Source organism: Porites lutea, chromosome 2 (assembly GCF_958299795.1).
Source record: "Porites lutea chromosome 2, jaPorLute2.1, whole genome shotgun sequence".
Taxonomy (NCBI): Eukaryota; Metazoa; Cnidaria; class Anthozoa; order Scleractinia; family Poritidae; genus Porites; species Porites lutea.
This window is the reverse complement of record NC_133202.1, coordinates 48,234,309-48,261,808: the sequence shown is the minus strand read 5'-3', so window position 1 is coordinate 48,261,808 and position 27,500 is coordinate 48,234,309. Positions and strand designations below refer to the sequence as shown.

The following is a 27,500-nucleotide window of genomic DNA, read 5'->3' as shown; positions in this document are numbered from 1 at the left end:
CCCAGAATCCATTTTACTAAGACAAATACTTTTTGCTTGCTTTATATTGGGAGGCCAAGTGAACATCTTTTTTTTTTTTCGTGAAAACCGTCCATGAAAAGGTTTTGCTAGCAATGGGCGAGCGAAAGCTGCTCGTCTTCCGGCTATAAACTGTCCTCTCAGTGGGCGGTTACGAGACCGCCCGTGAAATCACCGCATAGAATTTCAGTTCTTTGAAAGAAATAAAGGTTTGTTCCCAATGATGTTGTTAGACATGTCACGCTGTAGCTCTCTCGGCCATCGTTTCGCGCTCTCCATTTTTCCTAGAGGTCTGTAAATCAATGCTTTGCATGAACAAACGTACGTGACATACCTTAAACTTGTCCAGTTGTCCTTGTTCGAAGTTATCCGTTGCGTTACCAATCGGTACCTCATCAGTTTTTCCTTTGTCTCCATACATTGTCACAAACACATTAGCGTCGGTACCAGCACCCCGCATGTCACTCGTCCACACCCAAACATTCCATACAGTTTCTACAACGAAAAAAAAAATGTCTTAAAACCAAAGAGAAGAAGTACACGCGGTAGAGTGCAAGATAAAACTTCCTTAGAAGTTGGAAATGTAACTTAGGAACGCAGGATTGACCATTTTGAGGCTACAAAAAGTCCACGCAATTGTAATTTTTTCTTTACGGCCTAAAGATATGTTTTATCCTCATTGCTATTCGCTAAAAACAAAGGAAAATAACAACTTCAACAAAGGGTACATTGTGGCACAACAAATATTTGTAGCATGTAACCTGCTACACACAAAATTGCAACCCGAAACTAAACGTCTTTTTATTACTTACCTCACTTTCTTTCGCAGTAATTTTAAGAAATCATAAATGACTGAACCGTAGTTTAAAGCAAAATGAAAAGGGGGAATGGAATAAACAGAAGAACAAACGAAATAAAATTGAAAACATACTTGGCCTTCTCTTGAGTCTCATGTCCTCGGATTCGTAAAGATCTCTCTCCATTAACTGGTCTCCTTCATCGTCTGCCAGCCACTTCTGACACAAAAATATCTGTTGGTGTCCACTGCTAGGGCAGTCAACTACCACCTAGGAAGAAATATGAACAAGTATGTCCACCATCTTTACTGACCCTTGATTTGGAACACTAAGTCACGGTGTCGCAAGTCCAACCCCAACCCCTCCCCTTCCTCTCTACAGACAAGTTCACACCCCAGGAAGCACCTAAAATACTCCTGTTTTAGTAAACATCTGAACCACCAGATCTCACAACACGCCCTATAATTTCGCATTAAGATCATTGACGTTACGTGTCTGATCAGTTCGCCTACTTTGGGAACCAGAGCCACAAAACGTGAAACGGAAAAAAAGTTCAGTATTTTAATGACCCAGAAGAGTGGACAAGTTAACCAAAGTGGAGGCCGAGCAGGCACGAAGACGAGGTAAGTGGTGACCTCAGATCATGTGAGTAGTAAAAAGCATGAGTGATGACTTGACAGTTTACCTTCTCGCAGTACCACCCTGCACCAAGTCCACTGTTATCATGGCCAATTGTCAAGTGATGTAAGGGACTCAACATGTCCGTTGTTTCAACAGTGAATATGTCTGTTCTTCCTCTCTCAAAATTGTCTTTTTTCTCGTTCTGCAGCCAGAGTTTGCCGCTGTTGCTTTCTCCGTCTTCTCCTCCATGAAGTATCACGTATACGCGTGCGTTAGTCGAAGCATTTCTGACATCTCCGGTGGTGACATGAATATGATATGGGATTCCTAAAGGAAATAAATCGGGATGGTGAAGAGAAATTTCAACGTCAGACACTCTTAACACTGGGCATTCCCCGCCTGGTAACGTGTTTTTGGAGGAATCTCAGGCTGCATCTACATTAGGGTCTCACGCTTCAGGCTTCTTTACGCAATTGCATAAATTGCGTTCACTGCGATGATCATTTCTTCATTTTCATTTCATTTCCGCAGTTCATATATGATTTATTTCATATATCATTAATACTCATTTCTTTCACGGGAACATATGAACCCAAAATTGACCTGCTCCCAACGTCAGTGGCTTCATAGCTGAGTTGGTAGAGCATCGCACCGGTATCGCGAGGTCACGGGTTCAAACCCTGTTGAAGTCCTGAATTTTTTTTCAGGCTTCTTTACGCAATTGCATAAATTGCGTTCACTGCGACGATCATTTCTTCATTTTCATTTCATTTCCGCAGCTCATATGATTTATGTCATATATCATTAACACTCATTTCTTTCACGGGAACATATGAACCCACAATTGACCTGGTCCCAACGTCAGTGGCTTCATAGCTCAGTTGGTAGAGCATCGCACCGGTATCGCGAGGCCACGGGTTCAAACCCTGTTTAAGTACTAATTTTTTTTTTCAGGCTTCTTTACGCAATTGCATAAATTGCGTTCACTGCGACGATCATTTTTTCATTTTCATTTCATTTCCGCAGATCATATATGATTTATTTCATATATCATTATCGCAATTCAATATCCTTACTCCAGAATCTATTTTAGACCTTAAGCCCGCCTATAGCTATAACTTCCCCTGCACACGTTCTTTTGGCTCGTCAGGCAATACTCCCCAATCCTTCCTACCCCTCCTCCCCGTGGGGCAGGAATGCGTGACAAACCCCTAAGAACATCTACGTGGGAGGCTAACAAAGCTACGGCTTCTCGACAGATGGTAAAAATCAAAAGGATCAAGCGTGATCCTGTTCCACAGTTGTACAAAAAAGTAACGAGGATTAGTTTAAAGCCAACAAGACTGTGGCTTATAATTACCTTTATCAACAATCATGTCCTCATCTTTAGTATCTCCTCTGATCAGTTCACGAGAAATCTGTCTATCATCTTCAGTTCTTGATAACCATCGTCGGCATGGGAAGTCGACTGCCTCACCTGTCTTAGGGTCTTCAACAGTTACCTAAAACAAGTTTGCAAGAAACGATTTGATAAATGAACAAATATTATTTAAAGTTCTTCGTGTCTTGTGTGACGTTTCCTTTCTGAAACCAGTTGCATATATCACGTCAACGGTAAGTTTTATTTTGTGTTTAACCAAAAGCCTTGCATTGCAAGTCAAATGCCATAGATGAGGTAACTTGCATGATATATAGCTCGCAACTAACTTACATTTCATAAACAGGTCGTGAGATGAATTTATTTACATGTTGTGGTTTAATTTATTTCGATTTAAATTTAATTTGCCTTCGTTTTTGGGTGAAGTAATGTATGCTAGTCAGTTTGAAACAAAGGAAGACAAAATTGGAACTAAGAATAACATTGAAACAAAGTATAAAGAGGAGCCTCGATATAACGAACCCCTGTATAACGTAGTCTTCGGTATAACGAACAATTTTGTTTACCCCCAGTAATAGTAAAATATATGGAAAAAACTTCGATATAATGGAACCTCATTACAGAAGACAAATATAGCCAGTCTCGGCCATTCATTATATCGAGGTTGCACTGTAATTCAATAAAGGCTGCTTTGGCAATTGGTCATTGACAATTGGGTAATGGGTATTTGGGCATACAGAACTCACTGTAATACTTTGCGTGAGTGACCACTTCCCAGTTCGCAATTGCTCAATACCCAAAGCAACCTTTATAGAATCAGGTAAATACACTGTTTAGTCGCCCTCCGTGTATCCATAACGTTCTCCAGAAGTCAAAACGTGCATAAAGTAATACATCAGACTTGCCTTGTTTAGAAACCAGCCAGGACCAAGACCACTGTTGTCGTGTCCAATTCTTATCTTGGTCAGTCGTCCAAGGTATGTTCCACAGATTACCTTGAAAGAATCTTTCCTAGAAAAATGAATCCACACAATAAGAAAAAGTTATACAATTCTCAAGTTTCACCCCAACTTTCTGGTGGTGGACACACTGTAAATAAAAAAAAGGTCTGTTTTAGCCTTAAAAATGGGACCGTTTCGGTGAGTAAAATACAGTGCTATTTTGGGCGGATCTATTAAATTTGGCCGCGCTTATCATCAAGACGTTCATAGGTCTTCATGGTGCGTTCCTTCCTGACGAACTAACTAAGAACGTCTCATAATATAGTCCAGTTAGTCTTACCTCGGGCTGATTTGGACCCAAAAGTTGAAACGCGTCCTAGCGTGCGCTGGAAAAGGCATTTCATGGGGCTGTTTGGCTTAAACTGTGCTCAAATGGCTCCAGAAGGGGCTGAATCAGACTTTTAGCCTGCAGGGCTAAATTGACTCTTTGGGGCTGAAAAGGGATCTTTTCAATTTGCAATGGTTTTGAAATGCCCCAGTAGATAACAATGCAAGAATATACTATGAAGTTATAATCTATCCAAACTTACTTTGCACGCTCAAAATTATTCCTTGCGTTCTCCAACTTCTTCTCTCCTGAGTCACCTTCTTCTCCAAATATTGTAATGACTACATTTGCGTCAGTCCCAGCCCCTCTCTTGTCACCAGTGAATGTGTGAACCAGGTAAGGATGGCCTGGAAAAGAAGCAATGAACTCACTTCTAAAGTCGGAACACATTGGGCGACAAATTGTTGCCACGCAACACAGGGACTGGTCGTAGCCTGACGATATTTGACGTTCATCACCAAACTGTTCCAAGTAACCTGAGAAGTATGTTCAAGCTAACGACCGATGTACATAGCTGTAGAACCAGGTCCGCATCAAACCAACATTATTATGATCGATGTATATGAAATAAATCATATATGAACTGCGGAAATGAAAATCAATTTATGCAACTGCGTAAGAAGCCTGAAAAAAAATTCAGGACTTCAACGGGGTTTGAACCCGTGACCTGCGATCAAAACCCGTTGAAGTCCTGAATTTTTTTCAGGCTTCTTACGCAATTGCATAAATTGCGTTCACAACTGCTATGCTGAAACAAACTTTTGCGTTATAAGACGAATTTTCTTCCAGAGGAAACGAAATGATGCTTCGTCTCAGGCCATCAACTATCACTACGATTTTCTGCTGAGCTTACGAAATTTAGCTGTCACGAGGCTGACAAATACGCCGAAATATTACTGCTAATTATTTCGCCACCTTTCGCCGAAAACGCAAACTATTTAAAAACGCCGAAAGTTTGCCTAAATTACTCTTGCAAGTTCTCCTCTATTGAAAAGATCTTTCTTATTATTCGCCACCTTAGAAACGAGAAGGGGCTTGGGCCGAGTTAACTTTCGCAAAGACGTCTGGTACGGTTACGACGGACAGGGAAAAAAGGGACATTAGAGAGTTTTAGATCCGAGTTTACCGCGAACCTCTAACCGCTGGAGGTCACGTGACAAGTCTTTCGCGTCACGTTTGAGGTTTACGACGTGGGTTTTCAACGTGGGGAGATAGGTTTTCACGGATGTCATTTACCTGAAAGCTTTTAGCGTATAATTCTTGTTTTATCCCACGTAATGATACAAAAATCTTGTGGAGCAAGTCTTTATCCATTAACAGAGGCACAAATTCGGGCGAAATGCTCAATTTGATAAATCCTATTGGATCTTGAAAACAAGTGTCATTCATGGCTGCTGATTCAAACTGGCGGCCGTAAAATTGCAAGAAGAACTAATGTAAGAATTTACAGCTCTTTGCTGCTAGATAACCCAGTGTTACCGTAAATTTCTTTTATTTTCACTGATTGATTTTTCTTCTATTTCTAAATGAAAAAAAAAAAACAGAATCCACTTCTTTAATCCACCGCCAATCTAAATCGATTTATGTTTGAATGTCGAACCGCAAACGGGTAACCGCAAACCGCGGTTAGATGTTCGGTTAGATGTAAACTCCGATCTAAAACTCTCTATTAAGATCCAACGACGTGACGGCAACGAGAACGTCGCTTTAAAAGTGAACTTGCATTCTCTCAGTCTTTGTCGCAATTATTCCTACCCACTTACTTTGTCAAGTGTAAGCAAACTCTACTGAAGTTGAATTCAAAGGGGGCCATATCCAAGTTCAGGAAGAGAAAAAAAAAATCGTCGTTGCTTGTTTACGTTCTTCATAAAACACGAAATTGGATTCTCACGTGTAGTCGTGCAAAAAGGGCGAAGAAATGTACAAAAAAGTGAGATGCACGTGCAAAGTTGTCGTTTTGCTTGTTAAATCTATTGGTTTTTAGAGGTTCGCGTTGCCGTCGCGTCGTTGGATCTTAAAGTCCCTAATAGCTGACCCGTGTGTCCCCAGTAACGATCCCAGAATTAACTGCGGGACACATTTCGGCTCCAGTTCCCTTCGCGTTTCTAAAGTGGCCAATAATTCGGTCGTTTTAGATTCAAATTAATGACCTTCAAAAGCAGCTGAGGAGTCAGTTGTTGCTGTCAGTTGCCGCACTATCAGCCCATCTCCTTCATCTTTAGCTAGCCACTGGTTACATGGAAAGTAGAACCTCCGATCTTCTCTTTCACGACAACACACTATTATCTGAAAAGAAGAAGCACATTATATTTTAGACTGATTTTCGTTTGACCGTGAACAATGGCTTTCCCAAGTGTTCACTAATTGTTCTATAAGCATGTAGTTAAAATTAACCAAACATCGTCTTGCCGTTTTTCTGCTAAGAAAACCCTGGCAGGGGAAAAGTGCCGTTCTCTGGAGTCCAATCTCAACTCAGTATTCGTTGCCCCAAATTATGGAAAACTGCTTTTGCTTTTTTAAGGGGGGTGGGCGGGGGAAGTGGGTGGGGAGATAAAGGGAGGGCGTGATCGCAGGTTAGCTTGGAATACGGTGAGTGTTTTCTAAAACAATCAAATTCGTTTGTTGCTGCTCGCGTACCTAGTTCATTCATATACCACTTTAAATCTCGCCTTAAGTTAGTAGAACAAGAAAATTTTGCCCTCACTCTTGTTCGGATTTCAATAACACAGCTGACCATTGCAATGCTTTACATGGTAATCCGGATTCCGGAATCTGGAAAATTTTGCTTGCGGAATCCGGAATCCTGGACTTTGGAATCCAGAATTCAGCTCAAGGAATCGGGAATCCACAAAGTAAAATCCAGAATTCAAGGCTGTCCTTGGATTACCTTACATTATTATTCATTCAAAATATTTCCCCGATTCTGATTGGCTAAAAGCACACGCATGATTCACCATAACCAGTTAGTGATGACCAAATTTGGAAGAATTTTGTGTTTAACGAGGAAATGACGTCAAAACTGCAGCCCTCTACAGGTTAAGGCACCGTTACCGAGAAGACCTGATGCTAATTAATGGGGCGAAATTAACAACTTACCATATAAAAATTTTTTCAAGAATTAGTGCAAAGATATGAAACAGTATCCCCGCTAGTACTCGCGCCCTACCCGATTATGTAAAATTTAAAGGACAATTAACGTGATCAGTTGTTGCATATTTTGGTACGGCAGAGTTGTCATCTTGACGCGCATACTAAACATAACAAAGTCTTTTATAATGCACCATCCAATTTAAAAATCAGGGCAGATGTTCTTGTCACTGATCTTCCTTGAGTAGTATGGCTCTTTTAACAAATAAACAAACAACACCCCAATTATAGGATTTCAATGCTTTGGGGGCATTTGTACGCTTTATCAATCTTTTTACACAAAATCGACAAGAATTAATGAACTTTGATTTCCATTATCAGAAAAGCAATAACAACAGATTAAAAAAAACGGCAATAACATTCAAACTGAAAGAAAAAAATGGTCATGTGAAAACAGCGAAAACACTTTTCGCTCGCGCGCACTTATGTGATATTTGCACACTTAAATCAATTATTCGTGACATTAATTTCTACTTTGGCCTGAAGTAGTATGCATTGCCTCGCGTTTGAAAACTGCATTCAGTTTACGATCAACGGATTTATGTGGCAGGAAAACGTCGACACGTAGGAACAATCGGCACGGCTTGAACTTGAACATTTATTCAATGTCCATGACAATTTAAACATTGAAACTGAAAGGAAAGAAATGATCTTGTGAAAACGGCGACATGCACTTATGTGATATTTACACAAATAAATCAATCATCCGTATCTTTAATTTCTGCTTAGGCCTGAAGTAGTATGCATTGCCTTGCCTTTAATCAGCGTGTTTTTTTTGTTTTTGAAAATTTGTAGTCAGTTTAGGATCAACGGAGTTATGAGACTGGGAAACGTCGACACGTAGGGCCGCTTAAACATTTATTCGATATCCACGACAATTTAAAAGGATGGGCGTATGTCTGTCTTTTGTACTCCTCCGCTAGGAAGTCTTTCATCAAAATATGAAAAAGTAAAAATTAAAATATCGTTCTAATAAAGCCTTAAACTGCTGTTTAAAAATAAAATTGAGATCCAAGCTTTCGCTGATCGACGGCATCATCCCTATAGAACGATATTTTAATTTTTAAAAATGCAACTGAAGGACAACATGAACATATTATAAAAAGTAAAATAACACTTCAGAATAATCCAATCCATGTTTTCCGTTTTTTTTTTCCACTTTATTCCTTCAATGGTTACATATATGACTTGCTCAAATATTAACTGGTCAGTGCTAGCAGAAACTGATAAACATTTGGGGCAAGGTACTGCAGAGGTATATAACGTATGATTCTTAGCAGGACAGATTAAATATACCACGTGTTCCATCGAACAAGGATATTGATTTTGCATCAACGTCCAGACCAAGGCATGATTATATAAAGTAATACACCATCCCTTTCGACACTTTAAGTCTGCTTCAAAAATGTTAAGGCAAACGAGTTTGCTTGAGAGCAGTGTAACCAACGATTGGCATTGTTTCGGATAAAGTTTTATCAGAATCAAAATAAACTTAATCCCTCGTTCGAAATTTCAATGCCTAGCTAATGAATAAAATATATACACAATTGCATGGTATCTTTCCGCCTCTTACATAAGAAACTCTGCTAAATTAAGTAAACAGGAAAAACGGTTTTGTTCCTTGAAATGATGTTGTTTTTTCAAACCGCCGTGAAAGGTGATCTGTGCTGAAGTTTTAAATAAATCAGAAGACCATTGCTCACTTTAATCTTACATGTTGAGCTTAAGTCCTAGATTATTTAAATATAACCGAAAAAAAGGGGAAAAAACGTCTTTCTATTCCTTTGAACACAACAATTTACATGAATGGAGACTTTTGGAATCGGACTTTTGTTGTGCAATCTTTACTGTTCTTGCTGTAATTGATTTTGATATGTTGATGTTTTTAAAATCATAAACTGTCACAACCTCAGTAACCTTCTGACTGCTTGCCTAAAATCTTTTTTACGAATAGAGTATATAATAGGATTCCAGATCATGGTGGTGGCATAAATACCATGGACTGAAATTATTACCTCTACGGATAGTTCTCCCCCGAACGTACGATAGCAAGCTGATACCCACAAAGGAAGATAACATAGAAGAAACGCTCCTGTAACGATTATGACATCTCTGGCTGCCTTTCCTTCTTTAAGCAACTTGATAAGTCTCTTCTGTGTTTTTCCAAGCGGGTTTCTCGGCTTTTCAGCTGAAGGCGCTTTGCAGTCCTGGGGCTGGCTCATGGTCGTCTCTGCATCTGATTGATGAGACCTTCGTTTGTTTTCTAGTGTTGTTCCTTGAAAGATGTAGAGGCCGCCAGTGTTTTCTTGATACACTCTGCTTTTTGAGCTTCCTTTTAACGTTTTCTGGGTTTTCTTAGTCTCCCCCTTTTGAAGTGGAATTGTTTTGCAGTCCACACTGTCATCTTCGTGAGGCTGTTTCTCCTGGCTAGTTGTTTGTTGAGGCGAAACATGTTCTACGATGTGAACCTCGAACCAACTGTTTTGGTCATTCGGAGACGAATTCGTCGGTTGTAGTGTTGAGTTGAATCCTTCTTTCACACTTTCAATCTCTTCCATCGTTCGTTTACTGCATTTACTACCCCATTGCACTGGGCCGCTACACCGAACTTCCGGTGATCCCTCGTTTTTCTGAGCAAAGACTGGTTGGTGTGTTACCTCCCTAATTTCTTCAGGTTCTTCCTGGAAAGCGGGATTTTGCCTTTCTTCTGCATTAACGCTGCCTTTATTCAAAGTCCCTTGCTTAATTACATGACGTTTGCGAGGCTGTTTGATAGTTTCGCCTTCCTCGTTTCTTGTCAAAAGGCCTGAAAAGTGCATGTTTCGCTCTCTCTTTACTTTGCCTTGCTTCTCGGACTGGTTTTGGACATTTTGCCCTGGATGTCCTGTTCCTGGTTGTTCTTCAACGGTGAATGGAATTATTTTGAAACTACTCTGAAGTCTGCTGACAACTTCGAGGACTCTGTAGTTTAGGAAGACAATTATTCCAAGCGGTACAAGAAATGTTGTTGCTAGGAAGGGCAATGTTGTTACCATGTCCCATTTCTGCTCACATACCATTATTGCTGGGTTGTACACATAGTCACTCCATCCGAGAAAGGGACCAAGAGAGATACCAGCGGGGATGATCCACATCAACGTTATGCTTACTATGGCTCTTTTCTTTGTGATGCAGCCGTCTTAGGTTAGAGGATTTTTAAAGATGGCTTCGTATCGCTCGTACGAAACAGCACACAGATGAAGTACCGTGCTGAGGTGTAGAAATCTGGCGAAATACGCTGTACCATAACACCAAGGTGAACCAAAAATCCACTTACCTAGACCATAGGCCAGCATACGAAAAGCGGTTATCAAATTCGTGAAGAGGAAATCAGAAAATGCCAAACTGGCCAATAGAAAGTATCTCATGTGGTAAAATGTTCGATAAATAGATACCACCAGTATGACCAAGAGGTTACCGAAGAAACCCAGAAAAACATTTACGCAATAGATCATCGCGAACACGATCATGATTTCAAAATCAGACGATCGTCCACTAATATTTTCGTTATAAATACACAACGTCTGCTGCAGTCTTCACTGAATGATCTTTGTGATGTGATATGCTCTGTGCTGTTGTATATTTTTGGTTTTCACGGATCTTTCGCGCTCTATGATTTTAATTAAGAGCTTTGGTAGGATCACAAAACAAAAATAACGCGCCAGTTCATTAGGAGAATTTGTGGCAACAAATTCGGTGAATAGGCCTTTTGCAACAGTTGCCCCCGTGATCACTTCTTTGGTCGTCTTTTAACACTTTCTACATCCTTGCCGGAAAAAAAAATCGATCTATAGGGAAATTTTCGATTCGGCTTTTAAACTGTTGTCACGTTTATAATTTGTATTGTAAGTCCAGCGCCGCAGATTTAATGCCTCAGTGAATGCATTACACAAAACACGTACCGCGCTGTTTGTGTAGACTACAGAGTTGTAGTCGTTCGTATGGAAAGTATTAAGTAGTAGTCGTAAGAATTCTTTTTCAAACCTACAACAGTCGAAGCTCTCATTGCGACCACTCTTGTAAGCGACCAGCTCTAGTTACGAACAATTTTGTGAAACCCCGTTTGAACTGTAACTTAAACTGGCAGTAATGAAAGACTCTCATAAGCGACCACTCTCGTAACCGACCAGCTCTAGTTACGACCAATTTTGTGATACCCCGTTTGAACTGTAACTTAAACTGGCAGCAATGAAAGACTCTCGTAAGCGACCGCTCTCGTAAGCCACCGCGACCACGTTTGAGACCACCCAACTGGACTTTTTCTTTGTTTTTAAGCTCTCGTAGATCAATACTTTAATAAAACTGCATGCTGCGTCAATGGTTCGCTGATAAAGATCTTGAACTGTACAGTATTGTATTTGTAAAAGTTCAAGGTCCAAAAAGTAGGACGTAAATTTTAGCTGTGTCTATATCAGATAATATATAGATTTAGCTTGGGCTAAAAGCGAAGCTCTGGTTAATAATACTTATAAACAAAAAAAAATAAATCGTGTAATGCTAAACGAGGACGGCAATGAAAATGGCATCAAGGTCAATAGTTCTAATTAGCAAAAAAACAAATTTGCAAGTGCAGCACACTTTTTTTTCTTAATAAGCAAAAAAACAAATTTGCACGTGCAGCACGCTTTTTTGTCTTTCTTTGCCGTTGTTTTGCACGACTACAATGCCGTTTTGTACGACTTAGACCCTGTTTACATGGAGTGGGGGACCCCGGTCTAGTGGGGTAAGTTTCTTTTGTTTTGTGTCAAACAACAGAAACCAACCCCACTAGACCGGGGTCCCCCACTCCATGTAAACAGGCCCTAAGGGCCTGTTTACATGGAGTGGGGGACCCCGGTCTAGTGGGGTTGGTTTCTTTTGTCTTGTGTCTTCCAGAGCGTGAAAACAAAAGAAACCAACCCCACTAGACCGGGGTGCCCCACTCCATGTAAACAGGCCCTAAGGGCCTGTTTACATGGAGGTGGGGGACCCCAGTTAGGTGAGGTAACCCGCTTCAGTGGGGTCACCCGCCTGTCCATATGATCTTTTATTTTAATTTGATCACGTCTACATGATAGGTGGGGCGACCCGCCAAGGCGGGTAGCCCGGTCTGCCAGACCAGGTAACCCTCTCAGCCGGGGTCAAATTTTGCCATGTAAACGTTCAAGGTGGGTTAACCCGCCTGGCCGGGGTCGGATTCGTGATACATCAAATTCGCGCAAAATTCACTTTGGTGGTGGCTTTGCATCATTATTAAAGGAAACAATAGAAAGCCATAGCACTGAATTTTGCAGCAAGAGCAACAAGTGAGTGTTGAAGAGCATTAAACGCCAAAACACGTGGTTTGCCAGCATATTTCTTGTTTACGTGCTTAGCGACCATTCAATAATCTTGACAAAGTGCACCCCGGGATGGCGGGTTGTAAGATTGCATGTAAAGGAGGGTTATTGTTTTACCCCACCTAAGGGGGTTACCTCACCTACCTGGGGTCCCCCACCTCCATGTAAACAGGCCCTAAAACGTCAAACTTCCTCGTTGAACATTATTTTTATGGAGGAATTGTGTTTCCTGTGTTCATGTTCGCTTTTATTTTTTCACTGCCGCTCATTTTCACCTGGCCCGGGTTGCTCGAAGCATGGTTAGTGCTAACCAGCGCTAAATACCATGGAAACCTATACATTTTGATACCTCTTAACCAACGGTTAGCGCTAACCAGGCTTCGAGCAACCGGCCCCTGGCCGCTAGCATTTCTCATTTTCTCACCGCCGCTATGAAATTTTCACGTTTTTCTTCCAACGAAATTCGTCTCTCTAGCTCTTTCTCTGTTATCCACGTGAGTGTAAATATCAAAAGTCACGTCGAAAAAGACACGACTTTGTTGTTGTTGTTTTTTTTCTCTCTCTAAAAGTCCGGGCGGTCATGCGATTTTCTTCCCTTGCATTTGGGTTGCCATACCTGTTGATTGAGTTATTTTATATTGGTGTGCCTGTGGTGCGGACGGACGGTCAGTCGGTCGCTCGAGCGGTGTAAGGTCACGTGATCACCAAATTTTCTAGGATGGGAAGATTTACTTAGCTATGGGGCTCCGCACGCGCGCAGTTCCGATATAAAGACACTCATTACACACCAAAATCTTTTGTTTCTTCTTAATGAACTATTAATGCCTTTCTAAAGCACTCGTCAGCGACCACCCTCTACTGTTTTACCGAGCGGTCGCTTATGAGAGCTCATTCTCGTAAGCGACCAGCTCTGGTTAAGACGACTTTTTCGAATTTCCGAGGTGGTGGCCTACAAGAGCTTCGACAGTACTGTATTCGAACTTGATTCATGATGTTTTGTTTTTTAATGTCAACATACGATTTTTAGGTCGATGGGAGATCTATTTTAGTATGTTCTTAAATCACACAGCCCTTCCCTAAAAAGGTGCAATGAAGGCTTCTTAAGCTACGATAAGCAGAGATTGGCGGTTAAGGGTTTTCCTTGTCATGGCTTAAAGTTAATTGGGTTTAAAATTATATTATGACTATATTAACAGGAGTTTCACGTTTAGGCCTAGCTAATTAAGTCTATACATTAAGAGGGAAAAAAGGGAGTGGAAAATGTATATTCTGTCTCACTCACCTTATCTAGAAACCATCCAGCGGAAAAACCAAAATTATCATGCTCCACGCTGTGATAAATCAAAGTTGAATACAATTTAATTTTAATTGAAAAAATTAAAGGTTGCAGTGAAGCCCTGGCCTGTGCCACAGGCGAAACTAAACTCTGGTTAAGTCCGTCTGCGCAACAGTGCCAAAATCCTAGTTCTGGGCCCCCACCTGAGTATCAGGATTTGATTACGCACCATGATTGGCTTATTAAAAAAATCTATTGTCAATTTGCCAATCAGGATGAAGGGAAATTCGCAACGCATTTCCGGTGATTTCATTGAGTCCGTTGGGGGCCTAGAACAAGGATAACGGCACTGCTTCGCAGACGTTACTAACCGGGTGAACCGGAGTAAGATTACGTATGAGACGCAGGCTGGCATGTATGCATTGACATTTTCTTACGTTAACTTCCTAAGTGGTCCAATGTCAGTTGTCTTGATCTTGAACACGTCTTTCTTTTTTCGCTCAAATGCATCATCAGTCCTGCCAATAAACAGAAACCAATTAAAACAATCGATATTACACTTTTGCTAGTTCTTTAGTTATATGCACCTATGTACACTCTTTTGTTTTTATAAGAATGTTGTTTTTCCGGCCCAGGTCGAATATTCTTATTTTTCTGCCATTTTTAGGCTGGATTTTATTCTAGTATTATTCTCAAATTAGAGCTTGTGACATTTCCGTTTTAGAATGTGTAATGGGGTATCATGATCAATTACAGTTATTGCAGAGCTTTTCGTTTTGTTGGCTCTTTTTCCCATTTAGAGAAAGGAAGAATTTTTTATGGTTAAGTTAAAAACAAAACTGTATTGTATTCACAGATTCTCAACACACAAAATTTTATCCTTTTCAAAATCTCAGCCTTGGGTTTATTCTTAAAATATTGCCCAATTTTCGCAATATTCTCAAAAAACATATTTTTGCTGCCACCAAGGCTGCAGACCTAATCCGTACAGGGCTCTGTCAATTTTTGGCATCAGAAAGATTCCAACTCATTGGAAAAAGAAGCATTGGTTACGTGACCTCTTAGTGCAAGTGGCCTATTGTAAGACTCTAAAGAACCTACACACTGTTTGTAAAAAGTATGGGACATAGTCCCCGGTGTGGTAGTCTCTTACTCATTACTTCAGTACTTGATAAGCCCTGAGCAGGGCTCGAAAAACGTTCCGTCCGGTAGTGCGCGAAAAGTAGATTTTCTTGCTGGGCAAGTAACTTTTAAAGCATAGCCAAAAGCACGCTTAGCCCAAGTAAGCCATCCATTAACAGAATCATCAACTAAGACGAGAAAGAAGTGACCACGGCAAGAAAAATGTGACACCTGCTTGACCAAAGGACAAGATGGAATTCACGTGTTTTGCGAGGCCTGAGGGGAGTCGATCATAAGATGTCTAAAATTTAAAATTAAATTATTAATCATAACTATAACAAAATTCTTAAATCTTATTGGCTATCAACTGCCTGATTTCAGCACAAAAAAGGACCGTGTAATAGGACAGCATTACAAATTGCAAACTGTTTTCAAGTTGAAAACATGAAAGAAATTTGAAGCTGATCAGGAGTGAAGGAACACACTCACCTGCTGATAAGCTGTGTTTTGGGGGTCTGTCCTCTTTTACCAAACAGAGTAACAAACACATGAGCATCAGTACCGGCTCCTGCTTTATCACCAGTGTAAACTTCTATCACATAAACTGTCCAGAAAAAAAAGCATGCAGGTATATGTCTTTATTTGTCTCCATTACATTTAAACAGCTGTAATTATTCATGTGGCATGATAAAACGTGTTGGAAATTAAAATGTAAATTACATCATTAAAAACTGAATCATTGGATTTACAATGCAATTCTAGAGCTCTGATTGGCTTAGCCATCATGGTATATGAGCCACTATACTATGCTCTCCAAATATAGTAACTGTCTGCATCTGCTCAAAATTAAAAACAAGCTGAAAATCGGTTTGTTTTTACAAATAAATTTGGGAATAATTCTCGATATTTGTGGGCGTTTTATTCCACTTGTGCTTGTTGCATATGAGATGATGATAGCCAACTCGGCACTATGCGCCTCGTTGGCTATCTACCAACTATCTACTTATCTACCGTTGGCTATCTCATATCCAACACATACTCTTGGAATATGAAATATACACTGCAGTGATTTGCTTTGTCCCTGGGGAAAGATAGACCTTCCATTAATTTTCTCTAAATTCAAACCACTTAAGACAGACACCCCGTTAATATGTGCACTTTCTATGGCCCCCTCAGTGTCCATATTAATAAGGTTTGACTGCAAATTTACTGTATAAAATCGAGGTGCATCTAGCTACACATACCAACTTTCTCTGACTTTTTATGAACCAATGGTTTTAGACTGCGTCGTATTTGGCAGTCACTCTCATACAGCGACAACCACTGGTAGCAAGGAAATATCCAGCTTTGAGGCTTTTTAGGATCTGTCACCTGGATCTCATCAAGGAACCATCCCTGTTTGCGTTCTCTGCCATCATGCTACAGATCAAAACAAAAAATTTATACAATACCAACTGTGAACAAGTTTCAAAGAAAAATTAAATCATTGGCTTTAGAGGGAGTTACCTTAGGAAGAGGCTTGCAGCTGGCTAGTTTTACAGCCCATGTAAGTAGGCTATATGCAGGGCAAACAGTGATTAGACTTAAGCAACAGTTCCACTGTAAAAGCGATACATGTAACATTGCATAATACAGTCGACTCTCTCTTAACAGACACCTCTGTAAAACGTACATCCAGAGTTGGTCCCTGCCTTTCTTTACTCCTTTTATTTGACTCTTTATAAGACCGACACCTCTCTAAGATGGACACTTAGTACAGGTCCCAAAGGTGTCCATCTTAGAAAGAGTCCACTGTACTTCCATTGCTTGCTTTGATTTGCTGTTGGGTCAAAAATTTATTAATATGTGCTCAAGTTTTAAAGCAGCTTTCAGAGTTAAAGTGCATGTTCTTACTTCTCCAACCCACTATAATAGTATATAAATATGGAGGTCAGTAAGCCCAGTTCAAACTTCAAACTTTTCATATAGAAAGACTTCTGCTCCTAAGCTTGTCACTTTGTCAATGAAATAAAAGTATTGTATGCAAAGGAAAATAATTTACTCAAGGGCACATCTACAGGCCAGGGTTCCTAAGTAACCTTGTACTCTCCTTTTCATACCAAATACTGTACACTTCACCCCATCTAATCCCTTGCATCTGCTCCATGCACGATGCACTTAATTACAGTACATGTCAACCAAGCAGATGATTTTCATGAGTTTCAAAGCTAAAAAAATGGAAAAAAATGATAACAAACAGCATGTGCGCACATTATTTTTACTCATTGCCATTACCTGTATAGTGAGTTGGATGAGCTCTCCAATATCTGGTCCTTTAATGTTGAAGGTTTCTGTGCTTCCTGAGTGGAACTGGAAGTGTGGTAGGGTAGCAATAAATGCTGATGGTACAGCAGAATCCATTTGGTGTGTGAGGTGTCGAGTAAATTTGCCTGTTGTCCCTCGAAATTCAGCAAAAACCTGAAGTGAGATTTCAGAATTTCAACAGAAGATGAATGCTAGTAGATGATTCATGAATCTCAGAGGTGTTGATTATTTTAAAGCAAAAAGTTAGTACTTGTAGTAGCATTAACATAATTTACTTAATGGCAGTTTGCTTTTGAGAAAACATTGTTTTTCTTTTATTTCCCTTTTTTTAGAGACCTAAAAAATAACCTTAACAAAAATTTGCCTGATAATGAGAATTTATATTATTTATTTAATAATACTTTCTATAAAACAAAGCAGCTTTTTAAAATAATACTTTCCCAGGATTAACAATTTTTTTTAATGTAAAACAATAGTTTGCAGTTTACACAAAAAGCCTTGGGAATTTACTGTAACTATTTTGTTTCAATGCATTAGAATCCCAGCAGCATATGCCAGTTTTTCATGCTTTTTTAGACATTATTTTCATAAAACAATAGATGGTGGATAATCTGCTCATGCAGACCTGGAAAAGTACCGGCACTTAAATTTTAAAATAATCTAATTGCAAGTGAAAAGTAAAAAGCAGAGTTTAATTTCAAAATTGTGTGAAGCCATATCTATCCACCAGTGTCTGGTAATGAGGTACATAAAAACCCATGACAAGCTAAGTATTAAAAAGTAATCATGGTAAAATGATTTGCATAGATACAGGACAGGGCCGGTTGTTCAAAGCTGGGTTAAGATAACCCAGGGTTAGTGCAGAATTTGAATTCAGATATGAAAGCTTTGAAAGTAAATTCTTGTCAACAAGTTGATTATTGGATGCTCTTAAAAATAACAGAGAAAAATATCCAAGAAAATGCTTTTGAATAAAAGAAGTGGAAACCTGGGTTAAAGTTAACACTGGGTTAGTCACTAATCGGCCTTCGAACAACTGGGCCCAGATGTTTACAGTACCTTCGCATCTGTGCCACCATTTTTCTTGGCTCCCGTTTTCACCACTACTTTGTAGATGACTCCTTCAACAAACAAAAAAAAGAGGAACTTCAGTTTTGAAGTGTTAAAATAATTTCAGTGTAAATGGCAGAGGAAAGACAATTGGGGCCAATGAGGGTATGTAAAAAAAAAAAATTAACAGTTACAATTAATTACATATATTTCTAACCTTTTTTCTTTGTCTTACTGCTACTTCCTTTTCTTCCCTGATGGAAATAAAGGGATATCTATAGCTGTAGTATTAAATAGCCATCTTGGTAAAATAATGCATAGAAAAAAATTGTTTAAAAACCTTAAAACTCTTTAAAAATGTTTCGTATCACTTAAATCATTGTCAAAGAAGTACGAAATCCCTGATACTTTTCAACACACTTTCAGACCTTGGAAATGGCTCAAGAATTGCATCCCTTGGGATGACAGCTAGGTACATGAATTAATGTACTGTACCTATACAATGCACCCACTTAACAGAGTTCCTAATAATTATAATGATCACCATCATCATCATCATCATTAGTCCTCTTCAATCCAAGGAACTACTATACATGTAATTTTCTCCATCTGACTCTATTGTTAATAGTGACTTTTGCTTCTGCTCCCAGGGTACAGTGGAAACACTACTTTTGGTGTAATAAGGGTGCTTTACATGAGTGGGTTATTAGCCAATTTTTGGACCTGAACAATTAACAGTCTTCATCTGGCATCTACCCTTCAACCTGTTTGGCATGGGTGACCATACAAGGAGAATACAACTCAAGCCAACATAGCTATCGGAGTTATAGAGACATGCAAACTATCCACTCTACAGTTATAATATAAACTGTCAATAATTGTTACAACTAACAAGCTTACAATGTATATGTATAACCTGTGAAAAAAAAGCAATAGCTGAAACTGATATAAAATTCATTGTGATGAACAGCAATTTCAAGTTCATTTATTAAAATACAGATTCAGATGAGAATAAGATTTCATTTCGTGTAGTCTGTGTGTATGGAAGCCTAAAAACAAAGCCAATATCAAACCCGAAACCCTGAAAGTGTCCGGTCACAGCTGCTTACAGGAATGTCCACTTAATCACGGGAATATAAAACTACAGAGTTTATATGGGAGTTGTCACAGGATTTTTTGAAGGTGGCTGTACATGTTCAAATAGAGCTGTCTCCTAATGAAAGTGTCTGTCAATAGGGCTTCCACTGTATCCCTCAGTGTATTTGGAAAGGTTTATGTGTTGCCATTAAATTATTAGTTTTTGTTTTCTCTTAAATAGGGTGTAATTTTTTGGGTTCATTCCTAAACAGGGTCAGAGTTTAAGACCCTGGGTGACAAGCACCTATCTGAAATTAATTTACGAGAGTACCGCAACTCCTGCCCCCCAAGCCAAAACTCCCGGGCTAGACAACAGCGGTATGTACATGTATAAAATAAGATAACTTACATGTATCAAACATGTACGTGTGTATGTACATTGTAGATTAGGGTGTCAGGTGACCCAAGACACTAAACAGCTATTTGTTTTATAATCACACACCTTTGACTTTGAAACCCCTGATTCCCTCAAAGAAGCACTTTTTCCAAACTTTCTGGAAAAGTAAGGATTCAAATGAGGATCACTGAGGGAATTGTAAACTGCTGGAGAGAATTCCTTTCCCCGTAGTGTTGTGCTACCTCCTATGGTGGCTCTAGGGGCGTATGGAGCTTTTTGGCTGGTTCTACTTTCAAATGGAGTGTGATTGAGGCTCACGTGAAATTTTCTTGCTCTTTTAGGCTCTGGAGAGTTTGGAAATCTCCAACGAGGCTGGCTGGCTGGTGGTGCTGTAGATAAGAGAGATCCAAATAGCAATGATCAGTCTGAACAGACTAAAATCAGTTTTGCAATTTTTAATTTTAATGTAAGAAGATACTGGTTAGTACAGATGTACAAGGAACGAAAAATTTCTTAACAGTTTCACTAGTCCCTTTGGAAAAGAGCAACATCTTTTTGTGCATGGATACATTCTACATTTGTACAACTTGCCTGTGCAATCAGACAACCAAATCATTAACACAAAAGAGTAATGGTGAAGTTTCTCTGGAGGAATGTTATGTTTTGTGTTATTGTTAGGTTAAGAGCTCTTAAGAGAAGCTTTTGCCACTAAGAACTGAGATCATTTAAATTTCTGTTCTTCTAAATTGAAAAGTAACCATCTCTGACACTCAGATGGCCTAAGTTTCCTACCATGGCAGACGTGCAAGAGGTACATTGTACTAGCCTAAATTTTATGTTAATAAGGAACACCAAGCTAGTTTATACAGTTATTTATGTTCTGCACCTGGGTGATTTCAAGATGCACAAGACGCATGCCTAAAAATTGTTACAGGTCAGAATTGAACTCAGGTTAAAATTTTTTCAGCTAGGTTGATTGTGTGGTTCCAAGAATTATCCATATCTCCCCCACAGAAGGGATTTTTTTCTTAGACCCCCCCCCCCCCCCACCTCTCTGGAAATTCCAGTCAAGCTTCATACATTTACTTAAATTTTTGGGCCTTTGAGACCCCCCCACCCCCCAGGAATTTCCAATCCCTTCCATGGGGAGAGTATGGATATTTTCTGGAACTACACATTCTCAATTTCCTTTGTCTCCTAGCCCTCGTTATATATTCATGAATTAGGGCTAGGAGACAAAGGAAATTGAGAATCAACCTAGGTTAAAAAAAATCTGAATTTAATTTTTGACCTTTAATATCTACAATATACTGTGCTAGATAGCTTTTTGTGCCAACTTGAAATGCTATCTGGTACTTTGTAAACAAGGCACAGAACTGGAGCAAGTCGTTCATACACATCAAACATTTTACCAGAGCGGTTGGCCAAGAATGGGGACCAGTACTCATGCCTAAGTATTTACCTCCGCTGCAGTCTGAACACCTGTTCACACTGCTGCAAAGAGTGGCAGAAATCTATCCCATATGTGATGATGCACTTTCAGGATCGGCACTGCACAGAAAATATCAAGTCAAGATATGTGAAGAGAAGCCCTATCCAGTATGGTTTCAGGTCAGCACAAGAGCTACTGCGGTACATTGTGAACATAGCCTTTTACTAGGGGTGGCATCGCAGAATTTTCGTCATTAGGAAGTTAATGCCGCACAATATAGACTCAAATGCAGCAAATGGGACACATGGAAATGAACAAAAGTTGTTAGCCCTGTCGGTCTTCCATACTTACCTATCAGTAGAAAACTTAGTTTCTTTCTAATTTTAAAAAGGCAAGGGAAAAAGGATTAATTTACAGCATTATACTGTTAAAAAACTGTTAATCCTACAAATATTTATTGTGAACAAACACCCCCGGCTTAACGACTTTTAGATTACAAATGTACAATACGTTTTACCAATCCAAACTTTGCAATAATAAGCTTTGTTTAGAAGTACACAATACATTACAAGAGTTTGACGCTTTACAAGTTTTTGCCTACCTGATACGGGTCTTGCGCGATGTCTGGTAGTTTGCGTAGTCCTCGTAGGTTCAGGCCGACCAAAACCTGTGTTTAATAAATGTGTATCCTGAAGTACACCTTTCACAGCTTCTGAGCTTTGCATTTTCCCTTTTGAGTTCACGTCAGTCGATCAGAAAGGCCAAGTGTTTTTTTTGGCGAGTTCAAGCCATCTTTGATTATACATGCCGCCAAAAAACGTAGAAATCGTATTCGTGCTTGAGATCACAAGCTGTCGTTAGCCTCATTTATAGATAAAAAACAAATTAACGTTTTGAGAAAATAATAAAGTCAGCAATTTACTCCATTCGAAAATTCCATGGCGGTTGTGAGTATTGTAGCGCACATGTCACGCGACATCCGTTTATCTGCACATCTATAGATAATTCTTGATCTTTTAAAATGAGAAAAAGTTCCAGGAAATTATGTTGTAGATTGCCAAAAAGCATGGATTATAACATCAAGGAATTAAGCCTTCACGTTGTATGTATTCTTCAGCACAAAAAATATGCAAATGTTTGCAGCGAAGCTAACAACGAACTCTGTTACTCCGTTACTAAAGCGTAATGAGCAACCACGCCTGTTAGGATGTCGTCATCGATATATAATCCCTTCCCAGGGTACTGTCACATAAGTGGCTTTGTAATTATCCACTTAGAATTGTCTCGCTTACCAAATTACTCGATAACTTTTGTAATAAGAGATAGAAAAAATGAAAAAAAATCAACTCAAGCATATTTTTGATACGCGAAGAAACGTAATCAAGAATTATTCTTGAAAAGAATACTGAGGATATTTTCTACTCAATAAGGGTGGGAGGGTGAGGAAAGGTGTCGGTAAATCTCGCGAAAATTGGCGCGAAACAGTCTGTCACTTCGTTCCAATAATAGAACGCGCGCCGTTCAGTGATATTTGCAGCCTAGCAGAGCACTCCTATAGAATCAGACGATTGCTTTGAAAGGCCTTGATCAACATGTCAAAAAGGAAACCCTCTGAAAGTCCATCGGAATCAGCAAGATCAAAGAAGGTCAGACAAATCGATGTTGTTGTGGACGACATCTTTAATTCTCCTGGTTCGAATGAAAAGCTTCCTGGAAAGCGATTAACCAGAGGATCTACCGCACGAATTGAGAAGGTAAGATGTCTTAACTTAATTTTGATTTATCTTTAGGTAATATTTTCCTCTGTTGATGTGTTTAACTGTTTTTCTGCGAATTCGCTACCCTTTAGAAGCTGATCCTTGAATTCTTCGATTACATAATCTTCGATCTGATAGCTGGGATTAACGTGTTTATTAAGCAGTTGTTGCAAAATAACAAATGCTGAAAATGAAATAAACAATATATAAAGTAATAGAAATTTAAGCTTAGAGACTGAAGTTAAAGAAGGAGTACCAGCTTTTTTGCCGGGGCAAAAGATGGAGTGTTGTCTTCCATGCTTATCGAATGCTTATCTCGACTGGTTTAAACCTGTAGGAGTTTTCTGTTGAAAAAATGTGATCACCAGGGCTTTTACTTTATAGAACTTTCAACAGCCAAAGTTTCCTTCTGAGTCATGAATGGAGATAACGTCTGGCAAGGTTGTTAGGTTGTCTTTTATTAATAGGAGTACGTTGTTTTTACACCATTGTTTCTGTAGGCTGCTGGGTTTACTGCTCTTTTCACAAACATGCAAGCTCTAAAGTTCAAAAGGCGCCTTCAAAGTTGCGTTTTTTGCTGCCGTCAATCATAATTACGATCATAAGCAACGAACCTTGAAACACAGAAACACACAAAACGGATTGAAATCCACCAATTACAAATCACAAACCTTGACCTTTTGAACCCGTTAAAGTAAAGTTTTGTTTCCTAAGAGGTCCGCTAAGATGATTAACGGCAGCGAAAAATGCAATCGTCAGTTGGCTTTTGAACTTCAGAATTCTCATGTTTGTGAAAAGCACAGTAAAGGCCCAGCTTAGTGCTGAGTTGTTTCCTAGCTATGTAGACTGCAACCATTTTTAGTGTCTCATATTGACAGGTTGGGGGAAGACAGGGAATGGAATCCTGGGAGAAATAGGGGTCAGGGGGGTATGGGAGATGGGAGAGGAAAGAGCCAGAGGTGGGAGTACTAAAAGGATCAGAAGTGGGAGAATTTTGCAACAATGCCTAATTTTTTGCAATGAAAACAAGGAGCAGGGAGGAAGCCAAAAACAAAATAAAAAATGAGCAGGAACTGGGGATGCAAGGCATAGGAGGTAGGGAGGTTTGGACCCCCTGTTACCCACCCACCTTTCCCACACTAACCGACCAGCCCTTAACTGCATAACATAATAATAGTTATAGTTCTCTTCAAGAGTATTCAACCAGTCAATACTGGCCGTATTGGCATGGTACCAGAAAGTAACTTAAAGTGATATGTAAGGCTGCTCAACGAGCTAAAAGCAAGGAATTTAAATCATGATGTACATGAAGATCAGATTTGCTTCTTTTTGTCTAAGTGGTCCTCCCATGGTTTAAGCAGTTCCCAAGATCAATAGGTACTTGTAGCATAATCCATCCAAAACCTCATTTGTATTAATGGCAGCTAATAATACTAGTCCTCTTTGATGAAGGTTATAAAAGAGCCCAGGGACATATAGTATACAAACATGAACCTATGGTGAATTTGTTTCTCTGTCTCTCTTGTTCAACTCCATTAAGGATCAGTTCATAACTTCTTTAATGATAGCGTTATCAAATATTGGAACCAGCTGCCACTATGCATGCAAAATTAAACAAGTATCAATGCCTTTAAGGCTGGTCTTGACCTCGTTAAGTTATCTAAACCTGATTTGCCTAATGGATTCTGGAAATTATCGTAAGAAATCTTTAATAGAATAAGAGTTAAAAGTGAACATGCCAATTATTTACTAGCCAATTGGGATGTTGCCATGCAGCAAAATATCTTGTTATAATATTTAATTTTGTCTTCCTCTGTTTTTAGTATTTTTGTGACTTTTGTATTCTTATAATGATACATTTTAGATTTTTATCACATGTTGATAATAATTTTGTAAATAGATTTTTGTAAATAGAGATATCCTGAAGTGACATAATAAAGTTATCTTATCTTATCTTATCTACTCCTTGATCACATTTGTTGATATACCTGGACCCAGTTGTTCAAAGGCCGATTAAGGCTAACCCAGGGTTAAATTTTAGTCTGGGCTTCTTTATCCTTTTTTCAAAAGGATTTTCTCAGTTATTTTTCTCTATTCTTTTTAGTTCATCCAATTACCAAACTGTGTACAAAAAGAATTAAACTGAATTCTCTTTTAAGGTTTCTTATCTGAATTCAAATTTCACACTAACCCTGGGTTACCATAACCTAGCTTTGAACAACCCGGCCTTGTAGTCTACTGGTTCGCCTCATGCCAGTTGGAATTCTAAACCTAATGTTATGTTTATTTGATATTTTTGTTTCAATTGTTTACGTTACTTTCTTCCACTAGCCTTCATAATGTAAATATACTGCCAAGAGTATAAATAAAGATTGTTTATTGTTTTATTTAGTACATTATTTTTCAATCTCGAATAAACCAACCTATTATAATATAACACCCCCTTGAATGTTAAGTTCTTCTTAAAAGTTTCTTTGTAAAGCAGAAGGCCTGTTGTAGCTCATCCCGAAGGGTGAGTAATACAGTGTAGTCACCTGTATTAATTTGATGTTTTGATGGTTTCTAATAGGAGTCGTTAATTGAGAACAGAAATCCCAGGAAACTGGATGAATCTGCAGTCAATGAGGTAATGAAATAGCCAGTATCATAGAGAATAAAAAAATTGACCAACAGGATGAATTTACAAATCTTATGATTTCCATGCAATCTTTTATTATAAAATGGTTAGGTGTCACTTCATCAATTTATAATTGTTTATTTTTTTAATAAACAATTATAGATTTCTAATAAATAAAATCACCGTTTAAACTATTTTCTCAATTTACATGTAGTTCCTGTAGATTGCAATACTGTTATTTCATACACATGTAGCTCAAGGTCATCATGATCCTTAAAACTGGAAAAGATATTTTTCAATATTATTTTTATAGTTAGTATTTACCATCCAAGAGAAGGTGTCATTTTATCAAACTCTTGCAAACAGGTTCAAACTCACATCAACCAGCAGTGGATGTGAGGTAATAAACAAAAGGCAAGAATTGGACACTAAAATGAAAAACAAAAATAACATTTCAGGGTAGGCTCAATTACCAGCCGCTGCTCGGGAAATGAGTCTTAAATCCTCCCCCGAACAGACGGTGGATCATGGGCTTGCTATTGTCAATTACCACCAGATCGTTGCCTGGTCATAAAAATAAATGAAACAAGTGTAATAACTCCAAAGAAAATGTTCTTATGGGAGCCCAAGAAACAAACTTAAAAGCTTGAATTTTTCCCAATGAAATCTTATACATGACCATTTTACTTGTGTTTTCTCAATTCCTGTGAAATTTGATATTTATTTTCTTGGGTTCCCATAAGAAATTGTCTTTGGTGTTATTACAGATAACTGATTACATGTATAGCCCTTGAAAAGTGTAAAAAAGTATGCAATATGGCTTAAAATATTCTGATACAAGGTTTTTGTCAACTGAGAATTAAAATTACTCAATTTCCTGATGGATTCCATCTACAACTTTTTAAAGAAAACAAATGTTCTGACACTTGATTCTTACATGTATTAAGGAAGGTGATGATGATGGCTTGTCAGATTATGAAAAAATGCGGCTGGAGAATATCAGAAGAAATCAAGCTTTCTTTGAGGGACTAAACTTAACTCAGGTACAAACAAATACTTTAAATACCAGTTAAAATAAGACTTGGTAAACTTGCTGGAAAGGTTTTTGATTCCAGGGAATTGACAGTTAACTGAGCAGTAGAGGTTCTTTCTGTGCGAGAGCTATGCTGCACATTTGTGCTTAATTGCTGTGTTTTCAGAATACAATGTAGGCTCTCATCTTTATTTTGTTGCATTTTTTGCATTTTCTAACCCAACCTTATTTACTGTCATTTGAGGTGAACTTTCATTTTTACATACATGTGGGCCCTCTAAGTGAGTTTCGTTGCTTTTAGGGCAATTTTTGCCAATGAGAACAATATTTGATATTTGTAAGTCAGTGAGTGACAGAGACAGTTGGGTGCATGGCACAACCAAGACCTTGCCATGCACCCAACAATGTTTGAATGATAAAAAAAGACCAAAGAGTCAGGAAACACTGGCTGCTCTTTCTTGTGCTTTTTTGTCCTTCTTAGCCTGTTTCCTTACATTCTGTTTTATTAAGTATGTATACATACTCATGACTTATGGTAATTTCATCATTTATATGGCTTTTCTTTGCAGGCAAAGTTTGATTTTAATACTTCCATGACTCCACAGTCCACTTCAAAGGTCAAGCAAAGAGGACTTGCTAGGTGACTCTGTTCAAAATTTTCATTGTGAGAGACATTCTTAACTTACATCAAGAGTGGTTAGGCTTACATGTAACATGCAATTTCATGAGTTTGTCTTTGCAATAATATTTTAATTTCTAATTCATTTTACAGGAATGCTTTCAGAAGT

The 27,500-nt window shown here is 38.8% G+C and overlaps 3 protein-coding genes across 3 annotated transcripts in view; 1 reads left to right on the top strand and 2 right to left on the bottom strand.

Moving 5' to 3' along the window:
• Nucleotides 1–18,467, bottom strand: part of LOC140928888 (lipoxygenase homology domain-containing protein 1-like) — a 43,661-nt gene extending 25,194 nt beyond the window's left edge. The window contains exons 1-13 of the mRNA XM_073378692.1: nucleotides 18,409–18,467; nucleotides 17,320–17,502; nucleotides 16,290–16,464; nucleotides 15,535–15,649; nucleotides 14,361–14,441; nucleotides 13,930–13,978; nucleotides 6,294–6,429; nucleotides 4,346–4,490; nucleotides 3,720–3,825; nucleotides 2,797–2,938; nucleotides 1,501–1,763; nucleotides 950–1,085; nucleotides 353–513 (exon numbers count right to left, since the gene is read on the bottom strand). Coding sequence (XP_073234793.1) covers nucleotides 353–513; nucleotides 950–1,085; nucleotides 1,501–1,763; nucleotides 2,797–2,938; nucleotides 3,720–3,825; nucleotides 4,346–4,490; nucleotides 6,294–6,429; nucleotides 13,930–13,978; nucleotides 14,361–14,441; nucleotides 15,535–15,649; nucleotides 16,290–16,464; nucleotides 17,320–17,445 — 1,635 coding nt within the window. The 5' untranslated portion in view covers nucleotides 17,446–17,502; nucleotides 18,409–18,467. The remainder of the gene's footprint in view (nucleotides 1–352; nucleotides 514–949; nucleotides 1,086–1,500; nucleotides 1,764–2,796; nucleotides 2,939–3,719; nucleotides 3,826–4,345; nucleotides 4,491–6,293; nucleotides 6,430–13,929; nucleotides 13,979–14,360; nucleotides 14,442–15,534; nucleotides 15,650–16,289; nucleotides 16,465–17,319; nucleotides 17,503–18,408) is intronic.
• Nucleotides 18,047–22,463, bottom strand: LOC140926323 (uncharacterized). The gene is made up of 5 exons (XM_073376077.1): nucleotides 21,907–22,463; nucleotides 19,979–20,262; nucleotides 18,617–18,653; nucleotides 18,409–18,470; nucleotides 18,047–18,115 (listed from the first exon to the last, which is right to left on the bottom strand). Exons 1-5 carry the CDS (start codon nucleotides 22,028–22,030, stop codon nucleotides 18,047–18,049), a joined length of 576 nt encoding a protein of 191 aa, XP_073232178.1. The 5' UTR covers nucleotides 22,031–22,463.
• Nucleotides 22,464–22,592: 129 nt separating this feature from the next.
• LOC140928895 (WD repeat-containing protein 76-like) overlaps nucleotides 22,593–27,500 on the top strand; it is a 25,632-nt gene continuing 20,724 nt past the window's right edge. The window contains exons 1-4 of the mRNA XM_073378697.1: nucleotides 22,593–23,059; nucleotides 25,632–25,688; nucleotides 26,627–26,722; nucleotides 27,282–27,352. Of these exons, the coding sequence (XP_073234798.1) occupies nucleotides 22,898–23,059; nucleotides 25,632–25,688; nucleotides 26,627–26,722; nucleotides 27,282–27,352 (386 nt within the window). The 5' untranslated portion in view covers nucleotides 22,593–22,897. The remainder of the gene's footprint in view (nucleotides 23,060–25,631; nucleotides 25,689–26,626; nucleotides 26,723–27,281; nucleotides 27,353–27,500) is intronic.

Coding starts and splice junctions, on each gene's coding strand:
- LOC140926323 (XM_073376077.1), bottom strand. CDS start 22,030: ATGCAAAGCTCAGAAGCTGTGAAAGGTGTACTTCAGGATACACATTTA. Junction 18,654..19,978: donor CAGGGGTTTCAAAGTCAAAG/GTGTGTGATTAT, acceptor TATTTCCATCAG/GGAAGAAAAGGAAGTAGCAG. Junction 18,116..18,408: donor ATGGTGGCACAGATGCGAAG/GTACTGTAAACA, acceptor TTTAATACTTAG/CTTGTCATGGGTTTTTATGT.